The 18308-nt window shown below is 42.4% G+C and overlaps 2 protein-coding genes and 1 long non-coding RNA gene across 6 annotated transcripts in view; 2 read left to right on the top strand and 1 right to left on the bottom strand.

Moving 5' to 3' along the window:
- The first annotated feature begins 24 nt into the window (after positions 1 to 24).
- DNAJC28 (DnaJ heat shock protein family (Hsp40) member C28) lies at positions 25 to 14252 on the top strand. Of its 4 annotated transcripts, XM_038581396.1 has the most exons (3): positions 207 to 340; positions 10560 to 10626; positions 13987 to 14252. In XM_038581396.1, the coding sequence occupies exons 1-3, from the start codon at positions 281 to 283 to the stop codon at positions 14082 to 14084; spliced, it is 225 nt and encodes a 74-aa protein (XP_038437324.1). In that variant the 5' UTR covers positions 207 to 280; the 3' UTR covers positions 14085 to 14252. The 4 variants fall into 4 exon arrangements, with proteins under 4 accessions (XP_038437322.1, XP_038437321.1, XP_038437324.1 ...); XM_038581394.1 differs by lacking the exons at positions 207 to 340; positions 10560 to 10626; positions 13987 to 14252 and adding exons at positions 25 to 175; positions 1521 to 4397; XM_038581393.1 differs by lacking the exons at positions 10560 to 10626; positions 13987 to 14252 and adding an exon at positions 1521 to 4395 and having other exon boundaries at positions 197 to 340.
- Positions 274 to 18308, top strand: part of TMEM50B (transmembrane protein 50B) — a 55570-nt gene continuing 37535 nt past the window's right edge. The window contains exons 1-2 of the mRNA XM_038581399.1: positions 274 to 340; positions 10560 to 10626. The gene's annotated coding sequence lies outside the window, so the exon portion shown is untranslated. The remainder of the gene's footprint in view (positions 341 to 10559; positions 10627 to 18308) is intronic.
- LOC111093505 lies at positions 589 to 1143 on the bottom strand. Its single transcript, XR_005382305.1, has 2 exons — positions 1052 to 1143; positions 589 to 950 (listed from the first exon to the last, which is right to left on the bottom strand). It is a non-coding gene; the product is annotated as an uncharacterized LOC111093505 (long non-coding RNA).

The following is an 18308-nucleotide window of genomic DNA, read 5'->3' as shown; positions in this document are numbered from 1 at the left end:
CAATCCCAATCGGCCGGACCACCGCCCGCTGGAGGGGGGAGCGGAGGCGGAGCGGATCGCCCCGGGGCGGGGCGGAGCCTCCTGGGATGCCGTCCCTGTGTCCTCCAGGGTGAAGTTCGTTTTAGGAGAGAGGTTCCTGGGCTCCCCGTTAAAGTAGGACCTCTGTCTCAATTAGGTACGATTCTGGCCTCCGTCCCCAGTGTGGTCCCCTCCGTGTAAGCCGGCAGATGGTCTAGTCCAGCGGAGACGCGCGGACAGCGGAAGGGCAGACCGCGCACGCATGCGCAGAGGCGCAGCATGGGGGTGGGAGCCGCTAAGCCCCTTCGCCGCGGCCGGGAAGGTGAGTGGGGGCCGGGCCGGGGCGGGGCGTGTCCCGGGTCAGGACCGACCCTGCCCCGCAGTGACCTCGGCGGGTGGTTCACCGCCGCCGTCTCGCCCACCTCCAAAAGCCGTTAACCCCAAATTGTTCAGCAAACTGGGGTCCCCAGGAGCTCAGCCTTAGCGTTCGTGCATCAAAAATCGTACTTCCCATTAAACCACTTCTGGCGTTTCATTGCCGTTATCTGGGTATAAGTCGTGCTCTTCTGCTAGACCATGCGTTCTGTTTCTTTTTTTCTTTTTTTTTTTTTTAAGATTTTTATTTATTAGACCATGCGTTTTAAAAACAACAGCTAACAACAACAACAAGAAAACCAAACAGCTAACGTGTCGGGAGGGCCCGCCCTTCGTCCCGGTGTCCCAGCATGTAGCAGACAGACAGCTCCTTCTTGATAAGGTGCAGAGCTTAATTAAAGTCTTTCGGACACTTGATTCCATTCCGTTTCGAGTCAGACGAGCTACATACTTGCTCGGGTTCTCGGTTTCATGTGTGAGTCTTCCCATGAGAAGACTCCTGGAGATGATGAAGACGGTATTCCATCAAAGACAGTGGAGGTGTTGAGGTTTATAATCTGCTAGGGACACAGAGAATTAAGCAATTATTTATTGTGCCCTACCCCTAACCCCTAATTTTCCTTACACCCTGCTGTATGACTGGGTTATGTTGCTTAACCTTCTGGGCGGACGTTTTCTTATAAAATGAGAAGATTAGATTAGATCTCCAAGAACTTGCCAGCTCTGAAATTCTGAGGTTAGTCAATGAGGAGTAGAATCCAGATTACATCACAATATGTTAATCATCATCAACTTCCATTTGTCAGCTAACGTGAGTGAGATATGGCTGTAAGCGTTTGGCAGCAGCATTAGAAAGAACTGCCCCTTATTGTACCTGTAATTTTTCCCTGGTGGCTGAAAAGATGAGATTTGCTGATAATACAACTTTTTTTTTTAAGACTTTATTTAGTTATTCATTGGAGACACAGAGAGAGAGAGGCAGAGACACAGGCGGAGGGAGAAGCAGGCTCCGTGCAAAGAGCCCAATGCGCGACTTGATCCTGGGATCACACCCTGAGCCAAAGGCAGATGCTCAATCGCTGAGCCAGTACAACTTTCATGATTCTATATTTGTTGTCTATTTGTAGATCACTGTTAGGAAGAACTCTGGGTACAATTATGAACACGATGTACGTGACAACGGCTCAGATCTTAAGATCTCATCTGATAAATGTTTCAATGATATCTAATCGAATGAAAATGCTCCCATATCTCGGTGTCATTAGAAATAGAATGATGTCAACTCATAAATCCAAAAAGAAGATGAGAGAATATTACAGGCTGCTAAATCTGGATGAAGGATGCTCTGCAGATGACGTCAGGGAATCTTTTCATAAGCTTGCCAAGCAATACCATCCAGACGGTGACTCTAGTACTGCTGATTCTGCGACGTTTATAAGGATCGAAGAAGCTTATAGGAAGGTGCTTTCCCATGTGATAGGACAAACAAATGCCCGACAGAATAAAGTTGAAGAAGCAGAGGAAGAAGAAGACAAATTCAAATATAAAACACCCCAACACCGGCATTATTTAAGTTTTGAAGGTATTGGTTTCGGAACCCCAAGTCAACGGGAGAAGCAATATAGGCAGTTTAGAGCAGACCGTGCCACTGAGCAGGTGATGGAATATCAGAAGCAGAAACTACAAAGCCAGTATTTCGCCAATAGTGTAATTGTTAAAGATGTAAGACAGAGTAAAGAACAAAAGATAACTCAGGCTATAGATCGTTTAGTAGAGGATCTCATTCAGGAATCAATGGCCAAAGGAGACTTCGACAATCTCAGTGGGAAGGGAAAACCTCTAAAAAAATTTTCTGGCTGTTCATATATCGATCCCATGACTCACAACCTGAACAGAATATTGATAGATAATGGATACCAGCCAGAATGGATCCTAATGCAAAAAGAAATCAAAGATACCATTGATCAACTCAGAGAGGCCATTTTAGCATCAAGAAAAAAACTTGGGAATCCAATGACACTGAATGAACAGAAGCAGTGGAACCAAGTTTGTGACCAGTTTCAAGAAGACATCCGGAAACTAAACAAGCGAATTAATGATTTTAATTTAATTGTTCCCCTCCTGACCAGTCAGAAAGTCCATTTTGATGCACAGAAAGAAATTGCCAGAGCCCAAGAAGTATATGAGACCCTTACAAAAACAAAGGAAGTCACAGATAAAAACCCAAACAACACTGATCAGAGAGAAGGAGAGAAAACACCTGGAGTCAAGACAGGTTTTTTTAACTGGATGAATGTGTGGAAATTTATTAGAATATGGCCACTTAAATACTCACAGTAGTGCCCCAAACCATCTTCAGTTGTGCTGACATCACACAGAGGCTGAGATTTATTGTTGTAACACAAAAGCCTGAGAACTGTGTGCCTCTGTACTTAGTACAAAACTGATCACGTCTCCAGTGATGTGTGAGAAAGCTGTAAGAAACTGAGTCAGAAATGTCCAGCCAGCTTTGCTCTGAGGAGGTTGCAAGAACAGAAGAGAATTTCTAGGAAAACAATCCATTCCGGCGCATGAATGTCAGCCCCAGGTGAAATGATTTAGGTCAGGGACTCAGACTGGGAATCATAAAGGGTATTCCAAAAGTCTTAGTGCAATTTTCAGTTCTAATAACTCAGAAAACAGTTGCCATCTTCAAAAATAGTTACTGAACCAACAACAACAATCAAAAGCAAACCTTAAAAAGCATTCTCAAAGTCACAAAACTAAGGAAGTATGGGCCATAGGCAAGCAAACTTTCACAATGATGCATGTTTTTTGCAAGCTTGCTGCATTTATACACTTGAGGTTATTAAAGCTTACAACCATTCTAAGACTTGGGACACTATGTGGGTGGAAATGTTATGATCAGGAAATTAGCCCAATAGAGTTACTGCACTCTTCCTTTTTTATAAAGACCTCTGTGGGTACTGAATAAAAAACCAAAAACCCACAAAATTTCTGGGTTGTACTTTTTCCTGCCTTAACTTCATTATCTTAGCTATGGAGATCCATCAGCCAAGCTAGTTAATATAGCTGTTCTAGAAGTAGACTCCAGTGGCCACTTTTAAAAGAGTTTGGGTGTATTTTCTGCCCTTTTGGAGGTAAAATAATAAAAAAATCCTTGGGATCAATGGAAACTTAAGATTTCACTTCTGACTTCATCTCTAAGTCTCCCTGAAGCCTTTCTTTGTCATCTATCAGATTCCCCAGAGGCTTTTTCCATGTGAAAATCTCAATTTAGGGATATAATTTCCTGTCTTAGGAACCTTTTCATAAAGGAAAAGGTGTCTGAATTTTGTGCCAGTTTGCACTTTGGGCAAATACAGGAGATTAACATTCGTGAGATTGTTACATTCCATCCACTTTCAGAAAATCTGACTTTTTAGGTTTGCGTAATTGCTTTAGCCACAGAATTGGGCAACTAGAAGAATACAGAGTGGTCAAACAGAGCAGATCTGTTTCCTTATTTAACTCAGAGTGCTGGATTATGGATGCGGTTGAGAAGTGGCACTTGCCACTCTGATTTTGAAAGAACAAGTTATTTTGTAAAGTGCGTGATGGTTAAGTAAAACTACATCTTCCAAAGGAAATTTCAGGACTTTCTACTTGGATGATGGGGTAATTAATTGGTATAATATATGATTATTTTACTGAATGAGTTATGTGGCTTCTACAATGATGGCATTACTGTAAATGAAATTGTGAACAGTATGAAATAGAGCTACATACTGAGAACTGTAGTTCTAAAACATTTTAGAAGGCTATGATTCTGTGAATCTTGTTAAGAATGGGAATAAGATGTATGATACCTAGTTGCATTGCAGCAACATAATACAAAAGACTATTTTCAATATTGGATAATGGGAAAGTAAACAACAAAAAATCTAGTAAACCCTTATTTTCAGCACAGCACACTTTATGTCTGTACATGTTGTCTATATTAATAAAATTAATTTTAATGATTATCCAATGGTCCCTTGTTATACAAACAACAAATAATAACTATTTTTGGCTGACCATCTGAAGAAATATTTTTTGTCTTTTTGATTGACGCTATAAAAGCTGTGATCAGAGATTGTTCTTAGGAAGAAGGCAAATTCACTTAGGGAAAAACAGATTCACTAATTTTAGAAATTAAGTTGCAGGCCCCAAAAAAAGATCTTGGCCAGTTCATCAGCGTTTGTTTTTTTTGTATCTATTTATTCATGAGAGATACACAGAGAGAGGCAGGCTCCATGCAGCAAGCCCGGTGCTAGACTGGATCCGGGAATCCCAGGATCACGCCCTGAGCTGAAGGCAGACGCCCAATCGCTGAGCCACCCAGGCATCCCAAGTGTTTGTTGAACACAAAAGAAGTCACTTCTCCTTCCTTTGATGGAGACTTGACCCTTTCTGGATGTGTTACACCTTGTAACTTTGCCAACATCTCAGATGTAGTAGTAATGTCAACTCAGCAATAGACACATCAGAGTCTACCTAATTCCAGCTTTGAATTTCAGAGCTCCTTTCTTCAAGCTGTAGGACCAAGTTCCTGGCCCAACACCCTGAGGAGCAGGGTGTGAAATGGTTTTTGCCCCTGTTCTGTATGCCCATGGCTAGTCTGGTACCTCAGGGCTCTAGTTTTCTGTTCCTTGGTAGAACAATGGCAATACTATTCTTTTTCTTCATCGAGCCATGGAGAACAGGGTTCTGCTCTTGGGGGTGGAGGGCCCCCCTGAGACCTTGTCTGTGTGCTTGGGGCCTGCTATTCCCTGACATACTTCCCTGCTGCCAACTGCCTGCCTGGGTGACCATCAATGGGCCTCAGCCACCATTTGGGACATTCTCAGTACCTCTCAGGAAGCCCTCGTGCTGATTTGCCTGTTCCTAGAAGTGCTGCCTTAACTTTTTGACAACGTTTTGTTCATTCAGCCTCCATTTGCTAAAGTCCTGAAAGGGGGCAGCCTGGGTGGCTCAGCGGTTTAGCGCTGCCTTCAGCCCAGGGTATGATCTTGGAGACCCGGGATCAAGTCCCCACATCGGGCTCCCTGCATAGAGCCTGCTTCTCCCTCTGCCTGTGTCTCTGCCTCTCTCTCTCTCTGCGTGTGTGTCTCATGAATAAATGAATAAAATCTTAAAAAAAAAAAAAAGTCCTGTAAAGAAATTCACCATTCCATCATCTGGGTGATCAGAAATCAGTAAGGAGGGGGAGGGCAATGGACGACCCCTCAGCCCCAAATGTAACCCTCAGATACTCATTTTGCTTGGTATTACTGCTGCCTCCAGCACCCTGGCCTCCCTCTCCTCCCCTGGCCTAAGGGCAGACCCATAAATGTTGCATAATACCTCTTGCCCAGCTGAGACCAGATCAAAACATCAAATACAACTTTCCTCAAGGCTTAGGATGACATAAGCAAAGGGAAGGCAGTCCACGGGACAGGGTAACACCCTCCCCAGTTTGTCTCTGAGCCCAGTCCCCCAGCCTGCTATAGGGAGGCAGAGCCTACCACTCCCACCTCTGAGAGAATCTTCGGGTACCCCAAGCATGACTCCACTCCCCCAGATCTGGATTTAGGAAACTAAGAACTAAGGGATTGTCTTTCTGGCCAAGACCAGTTTCAGAGTCTGGCTTCCTCTCTGAGGACCCACATCTTCCCTAGATGATTGATGTATGCCACTGTCCCCCAGCCTCCGCCGTGACAGGCTCCTACCTGAGAGTCTCAACACGACAGACATATCAAATAAGCTTAACATTGTTATAAGAGAGACCTACTCCAAATAAATAAATAGAATCTTAAGGGAGTGCTTAGGTGGCTCAGTCAGTTAAGTGTCTGCCTTCAGGCTCAGGTCACGATCCTGGTGTCCTGGGATCAAGCTTGTGTCGGGTTTCACACTCAGTGGGGAATCTGCTTGTTCCTCTCCCTCTGCTCCTCATGCTCTTGCTCACTCTCAAATAAGTGAATTTTTTTTTTAAAGATTTTATTTATTCTTGAGAGACACGGAGAGAGAGGCAGAGGCATAGGCAGAGGGAGAAGCAGGTTCCCCACAGGGAGACCAAAGTAGAACTCGATCCCAGGACCTGGGATCACGACCTGGGCCAAAGGCAGATGCTCAACCACTGACCCATCCAGGCGCCCAGTAAATGAGTCTTTAAAAAGAGAGAGACCTACTCACAGTTTTGGGGCAGGTCCTTGCTGGTGTACCTCGAGGACCTTCTAGTAAGGAGCACATGGCCCAGTGGTGACTCAGCTTTAAGATTTATAGCAGGGCCTCTATGCTCTCTGTGGTTTCACCTCCATGGGTGAAACTGGTCCCGGGCTTTGTCCTTTCAACTTTTCCACTTAGCCACAGTTTATACCATGACTTGCTCAATGATATCCAAGCTTCTCAGTTAGATTTGCTTAAAAATGTGGTAGATGGCTGTTGTGTTTTCGGCTGCCTTTCATCTTGAGAATGGACTGTTTGATGGTGGTATGTGTCATTCATCTAGGGAGGATGTGGTTCCTAGCACAGGAAGTCAGACTTTTGAAGATGATCCTGATAGGCGAGAAGATCCCTAATTTTCTTAAATATGCTCAAAAATGGTCATGTGAGCTAGGCTCTGCCAAGACAAGTCCTTGGGAGACATGGTTCAGAATGATGCACAGAAGGAAACAGGCTGGCTTTCTGTAGACATGCCACTTAGCTGGTGCAAGAAGGCAGTGGCTGCCCAGTGGACAGAGAAGTGGCATCCATGTCGCCGGCAATGGCAGCCAAATTGATGGGCGTGGCCACAGTAGCTTTGGTGTTTTCCTCACCAGGTCAGTTTTTCAGTGTAGTTTCAGGCATTGTTCCTGGAAACAACAGTGAGCCGCTTTCTTTGGCCCTCCCGAAAGTTCCAGTGTCCTTTCATGAATCTCTCTTTTTTTTAAAAAAGATTTTATTTATTCATTCATCCGAGACAGAGAAAGAGAGAGAGAGGCAGAGACATAGGCAGAGAGAGAAGAGCGAATGAGTGCTGGGGGAGGAGGGGCATTTCAAGCTCTGTCTCCTCAGGGAGAGGAGTGTGATGCAGGACTCAATCCCAGGACCCCAGGATCACAACCTGAGCCAAAGCCAGATGCTTAACCACTGAGCCACCCGGTTGCCCCCATAAATCCCTTTTCTGCTTAATCCAGCTAGAGTAGGGGCTGCCACTTACAGCTAAGAACTGTGACTGATACAGATGAGATCATGAGAATCTCATGGGTTTGGGATACTTGGGAGCTATATGCTAGATTGTGGTGTACTAGGTACATGGACTCTCAGACTCTCAGCTCTACACACCTCTTTGTAGGTGTGTAATCCTGGGCAAAATACCAAACTTCATTGACTCACAGATTACTCAAGTATAAACCCTCAAAATGATGGCTTATTGCAAGGATTCACTGAGATACAATATATAAAAATTCCAGCGTGGTTTTTGAATCAGGTTGAATGTACAGTGCTGAGCTAATAAAATAATAAATAGAAGTTTGTGTAATTTTATTTTTTAATTTATATATATATATTTAAATATTTATTTATCTGTTTGTTTGTTTGTTTATTTATTTATTTATTTATTTGAGACACAGAGAGAGGCAGAGGCATAACCAGAGGGAGAAGTAGGCTCCCTGTAGGGAGCCCGATGGGGACTCGATCCCAGGACCCCAGGATCACAACCTGAGCCAAAAGCAGACGCTCAACTACTGAGCCACCCAGGCGCCCCAAGTTTTTATTATTTTAAAGGTTTGTTTTAAAAAAATGTTCCCCTAGGGGGTGCCTAGGTGGTTCAGTTGGTTGAGTGTCCAACTCTCAATTTCAGCTCAGGTCCTGATCTCATGGGTTGTGGGTGGAGACTCTGTATCTGAGCCCAGAGTCTGCTTGAAATGCCCCCCCTCCCCCAGCACTCATTCACTCTCTCTCTCTCTCTCTCAAATAAAGGGGGGAATTTTTATTTCAAAGCTGATCCATTGCTAGTTTTCTGAATTCACCAAAACTGTTCTATGACATGCCTTCAGCTAGTGGGAGGCATTAAATGAGAATGTGGAAGAGCCAGTGAAGAAAGACCACATATTGTACGATTCCATTTATGTGACCAGTCTAGGATAGGCAAATCTCTAGAGATAGAAAGTAGATAGTGGTGGCGTACAGCTGTAGGGTTTGGGAGGAAATGGGGAGTGACTGGTAATGCTCAGGGGTTTTCTTTTTGGAGGTGATAAAAATGTTCTAAAATTGATTGTGGTAATGGTTGAACAGTTCTGTGAATGTACTAAGAACTACTGAATTGTGTGCTTTAAATGAGTGGATTTTATGGTATGTGAAAGCTGTTTTTTTATAAAAAGAAATTAAAAAGTAAGAGAAAATATAGAGCAGTTCTGAATTTGGTAGGTTGCTTGCTACTTTTCTGTAGGCAAAAAATGTCCTCAAAAGCATAAAGAGTGAGGGAACTGTTTTAAATTAAGCACAAAAATGACAGCCAATGTTTGAAGAATTTAAATTTAGATGCTTTCACATCTATAGCAAATGTTGATTAATGTGTACAAATTTCTGCAAAACCCCCACAGAACTGCGTTAGTATTCCCAGGCATTTGCTACTGTGTCTTTTTTTTTTTTAAGATTTTATTTTTTTAAGTAATCTCTACACCCAGCATGGGGCTTGAACCACATCCCTGAGATCAAGAGTAGCATGCTCCACGACTGAGCCAGTCATACCCATCACTGTGTCTCTCTTACAACAAATAGCTACTCTTACCAAAATGAGTGGTGGCCTTACATAAACAATTTTCTCCACAAAATGGAGAAAATTAGATAAAAGCAAATGCATGTTTTGTAAAAACTGATTGAAAGAACGTGGGCTTTAATGACATAAAAACTTCTTTTAAAAGATTTTATTTATTTGAGAGAGAGGCAGAGAGAACACAAATGGGGGGTGGAGCAGAGGCAGAGGGAGGAGAAGCAGACTCCTTTTTGAGTGTGGGGGCCCAATGTGGGGCTTGATCCCAGGACCCGGAGATCATGACCTGAGCCAAAGTCAGATGTTTAACCGTCTGAGCTACCCAGGCACCCCACATATAAAAACTTTTTTTTCTAGGGACGCCAGGGTGGCTCAGCAGTTGAGTGCCTGCCTTTGGCTCAGGTAGTGATCCTGGGGTCCTGGGATCGAGTCCCACATCGGGCTCCCCAGAGGGAGCCTGCTTCTCCCTCTGCCTATGTCTGTGCCTCTCTCTGTGTCTCTCATGAATAAATAAATAAAATCTTAAAAAAAAAAAAAACACGCTTTTTACTCTGGAACTCATTAGGTGATTAGGCGGTAGGTAAGATGTCAATCCCTGCTATCTCCCATTACACATCATGCAGCCCAGAGTCTGTGGGGAAGGAAAAACGTAAAACCCTGCCTTTCCTTTCTTCTCTTTCTTCTCTCCAACACCAAGAACAAGTGGCCCCAACACATCGTGATTCTGAAAGCTTCTGGACATGAGTGTCAGGGGCTGCCAGAGTGAAGAAGAAGACCTGTGCATGCTTCGGTCCCGCTCTTATGGGCACGAGTATCTTGAGAGGTTTGGGAAATGCCTATTTTAAGCTTATCCCTGATGGTGCCAGCCTGCCCACAGGCGCCAAGGCCTCTGGCCCAAGGGCAAAAAAATACATCAACTGGCTGGGGAAGTGTTACATAGTACAACAGCATAAGGTTCTTTATTTGGAAAAGGACAAAGTCTTTTTTATTTTGAAAATTCACATATATATGTTAAAAAAAACTCAATCAATGCAAAAGGATAGACAATGAAAAAAAAAAAAGGATAGACAATGAACAAATGAGTTCCTCTTTATTTTTATTTTTTTTTAATGAGTTCCTCTTTAAACCAGACCCCCACTCCACTCCCACCCCCACTACCACCCAGACCCAGACCTCCCACCCAGACCCAACCCTACTTCCCAGATCTGACTGCCATCAACAACTTCAACTAGTTTTTTTATGCTGTGGTAACAAATGACTAGAAAATTAGTGGCTTAAGTACCACATTTATTGCCTTACAGTTCTGGAGGTCAGAAGTCTGAAGCGGATCTTACCGGGCTAAAATCAAGGTGTTCGTGGGGCTTCATTCCTTCTAGAGGCTCTAGGAGAGAATCTGATACCTTGCTTTTTCCAGCTTCTAGAAGCCACCTGTATTCTTGGTTTGCGGCCCCTTCCTCTATCTTCAAAGCCAGAGACAGCAGGTAAGTCCTTCTCATGTCACGCTACTTGGACTCTCCTGCCTCCTCCCCTTTCTGCTGACAGGACCCTCGGATTTACCTCGGTCCCTCCTAGATCATCCGGCACAATCTTCCTTTTTTGGGGGTCAGTCTGTTAGCAACCTTAATTTCCTTTTGTTAAGTAACGTAACATATTCACAGATTCTAAGAATTAGGACATATTTGGGGAAGCCATTATCCGGCTACCACAATATCCTGCCAAAAGTTTATATATTTAATTGATATACACACACTGTCTTTCCATCTCTCTCTCTCAAAAACACACAAATGCAAACACACTCTATGTGCTCCTCTTATCTTTTTCTTCACCTGTCTATTAATATATATCTTCAAGACCTTTCCAAATCAACACACTCAGCTCTATTTCATTATCTGTTAAGCCTGCCTGAGATTGTTGTATGTTCTCATGGAAATAAGAACTAATCGCTAGCGAGCAGATGAAGTAAATAGCAGTGCAAGGTTAGACCAAGAGAGGCCTTGGGGCAGAGAGACAGCAAACGCAAGCTGAAGTGATCATGAGTCGGGAGTGAGATATGGCATGATAATGCATCGTAAGGTATGAGGCACAGAGAAGCTGATGATAGCTTAGTTGAACAATTTCCTTGCATTAACTAATCTTCGCTATGACATAGGTACTATTAACACTTTTTAAAAAAAATTTATTTTCTTAAAGATTTTGTTTGTTCATGAGAGACACACACACAGAGAGGCAGAGACACAGGCAGAGGGAGAAGCAGGCTCCCTGCAGGAAGCCCGATATGGGACTCAATCCCAAACTCCAGGATCACACCTGAGCCAAAGGCAGAGCTTAACCACTGAGCCTCCCAGGCATCCCTATTAATAACACTTTTTGAGAGCTGAGGAAACTAATGAGGCACAGAGAGGTTAAGTAACTTGCGTTGGGTGCCACAGCTAGAAAGTGTTCAGGGGTAGGGGTTTGAACCCAGATTGTCTTGGGCTGGTCAGGTTCCAGATCCCTGTTCTTAGCCACACACTGTGCTGTGGTGTCGACAGAGAGGATTTTGAAGCAGATCACATTAGTGGGCAGCTTCTGCAATGAAGAGTCAAGATACTGAGTTTCCTGGGGCTGCCTTGAATTCAGTGTGTCTTAATTGTTGGGCTGTCATTCTTGCCCTTCATCTTCCCTCAAGCTTCCTCCCCTCATACCGTGAGCAAGAGGCAGTGTGATGCAGTAGTAAAAGAGTGGGCTTTGGAGCTAGGAGACTGGAAGTCAGATCCAGGTTTTGTCACTCACTACCTATGGGATTTTCTTGAGTTTCTGTTTCTTCATCTGTCCAATGAGTATACAGTAGACCCTTGAACACCGGGGTTTGTACTGCGTGGGACCACTTATAGATGGTACTGTAAATGTATTTTCTCTTCCTTATGATTTTCCTTCTCTAACTTACTTTATTTAAGAATACAGTATATAATATATCTAACAAACGAAGCATGTTTTAATTGATTATTTGTGTTATCGGTAAGGCTTCCAGTCAACAGTAGGCTATTACAGTTAAGTTTGGGGGGAGTCAAAAGTTATAGGGGCATTTTTTGACTGTGGGGGAGGGTTGGTGCTCCTAACCCCCCTATTGCTCAGGGGTCAACTGTAATCAGACCTAACTTGCAAGGATAGCTGTAATCCTTAGAGATGATGAATATGAAATGCTGGGTGCAGGATGAAGTCCTTAGAAGTAACTCAGTGGTTCTCTGGGCACTATTGCCCCCAGAGGATGTTTTGGAAATTTATGGAGGAATCTTCGAAAACAAAATGGTTGGAGGGACACAACCAGCAGAGCTTCTGTTTTGCCCGTTTGGACCTGTACGTTGTGCTGGCTGGCATCTATTCTGATTGGTTGGTAAGTCCATGCAATCCTAATTGTTAAATATTTCAAATATCACCCAGGACCACAAACATTTAGGAAGTGGAGTCAGTGATCCTGAGGGTTTGCAATGCAGGTAACAAAAAGAAGGAATTATTTCAAGTCTTGGCCAACATTCAAACATCTCACCAGATATTCATGTGGGGGGAAAATAGTCTTGTTTATAATAATCTAAGCCTGGAACAGAATTATATTTTACATATAAACACAACATACTTTGGGGCATGAATTAAAATATACTTTTTTGGGGATGCCTGGGTGGCTCAGTGGTTGAGCATCTGCCTTTGGCTCAGGGCGTGATCCTGGGGTCTTGGGATCAAGTCCCGCATCGGGCTCCTTGCAGGGAGCCTGCTTCTCCCTCTGCCTGTGTCTCTGCCTCTCTCATGAATAAATAAATAAAATCTTTAAAAAATAAAATACACTTTTTTTTACAAATGCAAATACTGTAAAAGTTGTACTTATTTTGAGGGAAATTTTACCAAGAGCTGTACCCCAGTTCAGCAGCTCATTAGTGATGACACCATGGCTTATGGCATTTGAATGATCAGTACTACATGCCTATTAGAGTTTGCTTTTAGTATTGAATGCAAATAGGTACCAGAGGAGATTGGCTTTTACTTAAAAGCCAACTGTGGGGAACCCTGGGTGGCGCAGCGGTTTAGCGCCTGCCTTTGGCCCAGGGCGCGATCCTGGAGACCAGGGATCGAGTCCCACATCGGGCTCCAGGCGCATGGAGCCTGCTTTTCCCTCTGCCTATGTCTCTGCCTCTCTCTCTCTCTCTCTCTGTGACTATCATAAATAAATAAAAATTAAAAAAAAAAAAGCCAACTGTGACCACATTAGTAAATCTTGCAGCCAGCATCCAAGATGACCCTCAAAGATCTCCATTTTCTTTTTCTTTTTTAAAGATTTCTTTATTGGGGCACCTGGGTGGCTCAGTGGTTGAGCATCTGCCTTTGGCCCAGGTCGTGATCCCAGGGTCCTGGGATCAAGTCCCACACCAGGGAGCCTGCTTCTCCCTCTGCCTATGTCTCTGCCTCTCTCCCTGTGTCTCTCATGAATAAATAAATAAAATCTTTAAAATAAATTATAAAGATTTATTTTATATATAGAGAGAAAGAGCAGGCACGAGAGGGGTAGAGGGAGAGGGAAAGAGAATCCCAAGCAGACTCTGTGCTGAGCATGGAGGCCACTGTGGGGCTTGATCTCATGACCCCGAGATTGCCACCCCAGCTGAAACCAAGTGTTGGATGCTTGACCGACTATGCCACTCCCTCCCCACTTTCATGTAATATTTCTTTTTTTTTAAAAGAAGATATTTACATTTTTGGGTAGTGCCCTCCCATATTGTATCAGATTTGGTCTGCGTGATCAATAATGTATAAGAAGTGACAGCACGTCACATCTGAGGCTAGAAGCTTCCTGCTTTCTCACTTTCTGTTAGGTCACTCACTTTGGGTGAGGCCTATTGCCATGACTCGATGCAGCCTTGTGGAGAGGCACATGCATCCAGGCTCTGAAGCCTCCAGCCTCCAGCCATGAGAATGAGCATTATTGAAAGCGGAACCTTCAGAGATCTGCAACCCCTGCTGATGGTTTAACTGTAATCTCATGAAGAATCCTGAGCCAGAACAATTTAGCTAAGTTGCTTCCAGATTCCTGATCCTTAGACATTATGTAAAATAATAAATAAATCTTTGATGTTTTAAATCACTAAGTTTGAGGATAATTTGCTACATAGTAATAGATAATAGAGTAGATGTACATGAAACTATTCTCATTAATTTCATTAATAAGTATTGTTTTTAAAATATTTCATATATGCTACCCTTCTAGTACAACGAAAATCTATATTGCAAAAGCTACATGTTGAAATGACTTATTAATCTGGGGGTCACCTGTTGTTTTATCATATTCTGTTCCTAGAGGCATTTTACCTAACTTCTGTATGGTTTTGAGTACAACTGTACTACTGCATTTACTGACTCATTTTTCTCTTCCCTGATAGGAAGAATTTTTGAATCAATCTTTTAAGCATTGGTATCTGAATATATCCTTGATGTAGAGTACTTGCAGTATTTCACTGCCACCTTTTCCTAGATTATAACATAGATAATTATTTTATTTTATTAAAAATTTTATTTATTTATTTATTTGAAAGAGAGAGCACTCAAGCACAGGAGTGGGAGGGAAAGGCAGAGGGAGAAGCAGGATTCCTGCTGAGCAAGGAGCCTGATGTGGAACTAGATCTCAGGACCTCAGGATCGTGACCTGAGCCAAAGGCAGGCATTTAACTGACTGAGCCACCCAGACATCCCTTACTTTTTTTTTTTTTTTTTTAAAGTAGGCTCCACAGCTAGTGTGGAGCTCAGTGCAGGGCTTGAACTCACAACCCTGAGATCAAGACTGAACTGAGCTGAGCTCAAGAGTCAGATACTTAACTATCACCCAAGTGGCCCATAGGAGACTATTTTAACATGACACTTATAAAGCAGCCTGACTCATTTCTAAGAGTATCACACTTCCTATTTTCTCCATGTGTGTCTCTATTTCTACTGAGGATATGTCTCCATTTTTTTTTTTTGTTTGCTTTAAAACTAGGATTTTTGGGACACCTGGGTGGCTCAGCAGTTGAGCGCCTGCCCAGGGCGTGATCCTGGAGTCCCAGGATGGAGTCCCACATCGGGCTCCCTGCATGGAGCCTGCTTCTCTCTCTGCCTCTCTCATGAATAAATTAATTAAATCATAAATAAATAAATAAATAAATAAATAAATAAATAAATAAATAAATAAATAAAATAAAACTAGGATTTTGGAGTACCTGGGTGACTCAATTGGTTAAGTGTCCAAGTGTCTTGATTTTAGCTTGGATCATATTAGGGTTGTGGGATTGAGCCCTGTGTGGGGCTCCTCAGCAGGGAGTGTGCTGGATTCCCTTTCTCCACCACCCTCTCCCCCTCCCCACAAGGCGTTCTCTCTCATAAATAAATAAATAAATAAATAAATAAATAAATAAATAAATAAATAAAAACTCTGGGGTTTATGGGGCACCTGGGTGGCTCAGTTGGTTAAGTGTTTGATTCTTGATTTTCACTCAGGTCCCTGATGTCATCTCAGGGTCCTAAGATGGAGACTACCTCGTGCTCCATATGCAGCAGGGAGTCTCTTTCTCCCTGTGCCCCTCCTTCTGCTCACTTGCTCTCTCTCTCTCTTCCTCTCTCAAATAAATAAATAAATTCATAAATACATAAATAAATAATCTTTAACAGAAAAAAACTATGTTTTTTGGTTTCATTTTGTTTTTTACTATTCTATAAAGCCAGTTTGAGATTATTTTTCTTGTTCCTTGCAACTGAAGGAGCCAATTGATAAACGAAGCCACTGCCATCAACAGTCTAGACTGTAGAAAGAAATGTCTCGTCTCCTGCCTGTCTCACATAACCCTCCAAACTTTGGTTTCATTTCCCATCTAAAGACCAATCTTTCTCCCAAACGATTGGCACTGAATATCCATACTCCTGAGAGAGGGTCATTTCGGATCCATAGGAATGTGATCTTAATTTCAAGATAACTTTATCCAAATACAACAGTTCTACTGACTTATGCAAAATCTTTTTGTTACACAACCCCCTAACTTTATGGAGGAAGTGACAATATTTTCAGAAGTACATGTTTACACATTAAGTTTTAGTCTTTCAGTTTCTGCATTACACATTGGGTGTGCACTTTTTTTTAAAGATTTTATTTATTTATTTGTGAGAAACACAGAGAAAGAGGCAGAGACACAGGCAAAGGGAGAAGCAAGCTCCCTGTGGGGAGTCCTAGGACCCCAGGATCACGACCTGAGCCAAAGGCAGATGCTCAACCACTGAGCCACCCAGGTGCCCTAAGTGTGTACTTTCAAAAGATGAGGACTGAATGCCGCTTTATCAGAGTATGTTCATGAAACAGCCTTAAGAAAATAAGAACAAACCAGAACCTGCAAGACCTAGTGTGAAGGACAGCTTGGATTGTTCTTTTTTCTTAGTAGGTTTGAGCCCACCAGACTGGAATCTGCCTGTCTAATTTTAGGTGAAGCAGCCTTATAGAACTGTCCTGGCCCAAACCTGAAAGGGTCCTGAAGTCATAGATACTCCAGATTCTAGGACGGCCTTACTGAAGTTCTTACAGAATAAGTATTTAAGAAAACATGCTTAGGTAGCTACATGATGGAATACCAACTGAATCAGGGCAGATGTGAAGATTTGTTTAAACTGATTTGCAATTTTACTAAAGACTCAAATCAGTGCATTTGAAATGATGACATTGAAATTTTGGCATCAGTAACTTAATCTCCATACATTTCAAATGCCCATATTTTCAAAGTGTATATATATATATATTTTTCAGAGTATATATATATACTTTTATATATACTATAAAGTATATATATACTTTATATATATAAATATATATATACTTTTTTCAGTGTGTGTGTGTCACACACATTCTCTTTGTAAGATAGAGGTTACAGAATGACAGAGAAGCTAGCTGCATTAGTGTGAGTCCCCACTCATTTCTGGAAGAGTAACTCAAAGCATGCACATCCTAAGGGCAGCTCAACAGTACCATCTTCCTTCGAACATGCTGCTAAGCATTTTCTTACAGATACTCTCCTGTAGGGACGTCTGGGTGGCTCAACGGTTGAGCATCTGCCTTTGGCTCAGGGCATGATCCCGGAGTGCCAGGATCGAGTCTTCCACTGGGCTCCCTGCATGGAGCCTGCTTCTTCCTCTGCCTCTGCCTCTGTGTCTCTCATGAATAAATAAATACAATCTTTAAAAAAAAAAGATATTCTTCTGTAAAAGAAGCTTTAACAATTTTGGGGAAATCTTAAAATACTTAATACCTTAAAAAGTAATGAGATTTAACACTATGATAGGAACTCCTACCTATCCATTCTTTCTCAGTACTAAAGCCCTATTTTCGTTTTCCAGCCTTTCTTGACATTTAGTGTAGCAAAGTGACTATGTTTTTGCCAGCAGGATGAAAGCAGAAGTGGTATATGCTAGTTGGAATGCAAGCATAATGGCTGGAGCTACAGCAGCTCTCTTAGATCATGAGGTGATACTGGGAGTAGAACCAGATATCTTCCAAATGCCTGTTATCTTTGAAAGCATAAATACATGTGTGACTCTCTTGGTGGAACAATGAGGCTGGGTTTGTCTCCATTAAGTATCAGATGGGCTCTAGACTAACTTTAGACTTTTTAAACATAAGAGGGAAATACTATTTTTGTTTATACCACTGTTATTTTGTGGTTGCTCTCCCATGTTATGTGCAGGCAAACTTAATCCTAATAGAATAAAGAAAAAGAGAAGCAAGATCTAAAACCTTGTTATTGGGACCTTGTTCTTGAGCCTCAGTGGCTCAGCAGTTTGGTGTCTGCCTTCAGCCCAGGACATGATCCTGGAGTCCCTGGATCGAGTCCCACATCAGGCTCCCTCATGAAGCCTGCTTCTCCCTCTGCCTGTGTCTCTGCCTCTCTCTCTGTGTGTGTCTCTCATGAATAAATAAATAAAATCTTAAAAAAATAAAACCTTATTTTTAAAAAGTCAATTTTCATAAGCTAATAAGTTTTATAAATTATATGATTTGATTAGTTTTAAGGTTGCACATATTTCAAAAGTAAATAATTCAACAAATATTTATTCAGCACTAGATCCTAACGCATGTATCAGAATGATGGATAATGTAACTCTAAATGTATTACTTGCCAAGTGACAA

Source organism: Canis lupus, chromosome 31 (assembly GCF_011100685.1).
Source record: "Canis lupus familiaris isolate Mischka breed German Shepherd chromosome 31, alternate assembly UU_Cfam_GSD_1.0, whole genome shotgun sequence".
NCBI classification, from domain to species: Eukaryota; Metazoa; Chordata; class Mammalia; order Carnivora; family Canidae; genus Canis; species Canis lupus.
This window is presented reverse-complemented; position numbering and strand designations above follow the sequence as displayed.

Excerpts from the sequence above, each read along its gene's own strand:
- DNAJC28 (XM_038581394.1), top strand. The coding sequence starts at position 1,552 with ATGAACACGATGTACGTGACAACGGCTCAGATCTTAAGATCTCATCTG.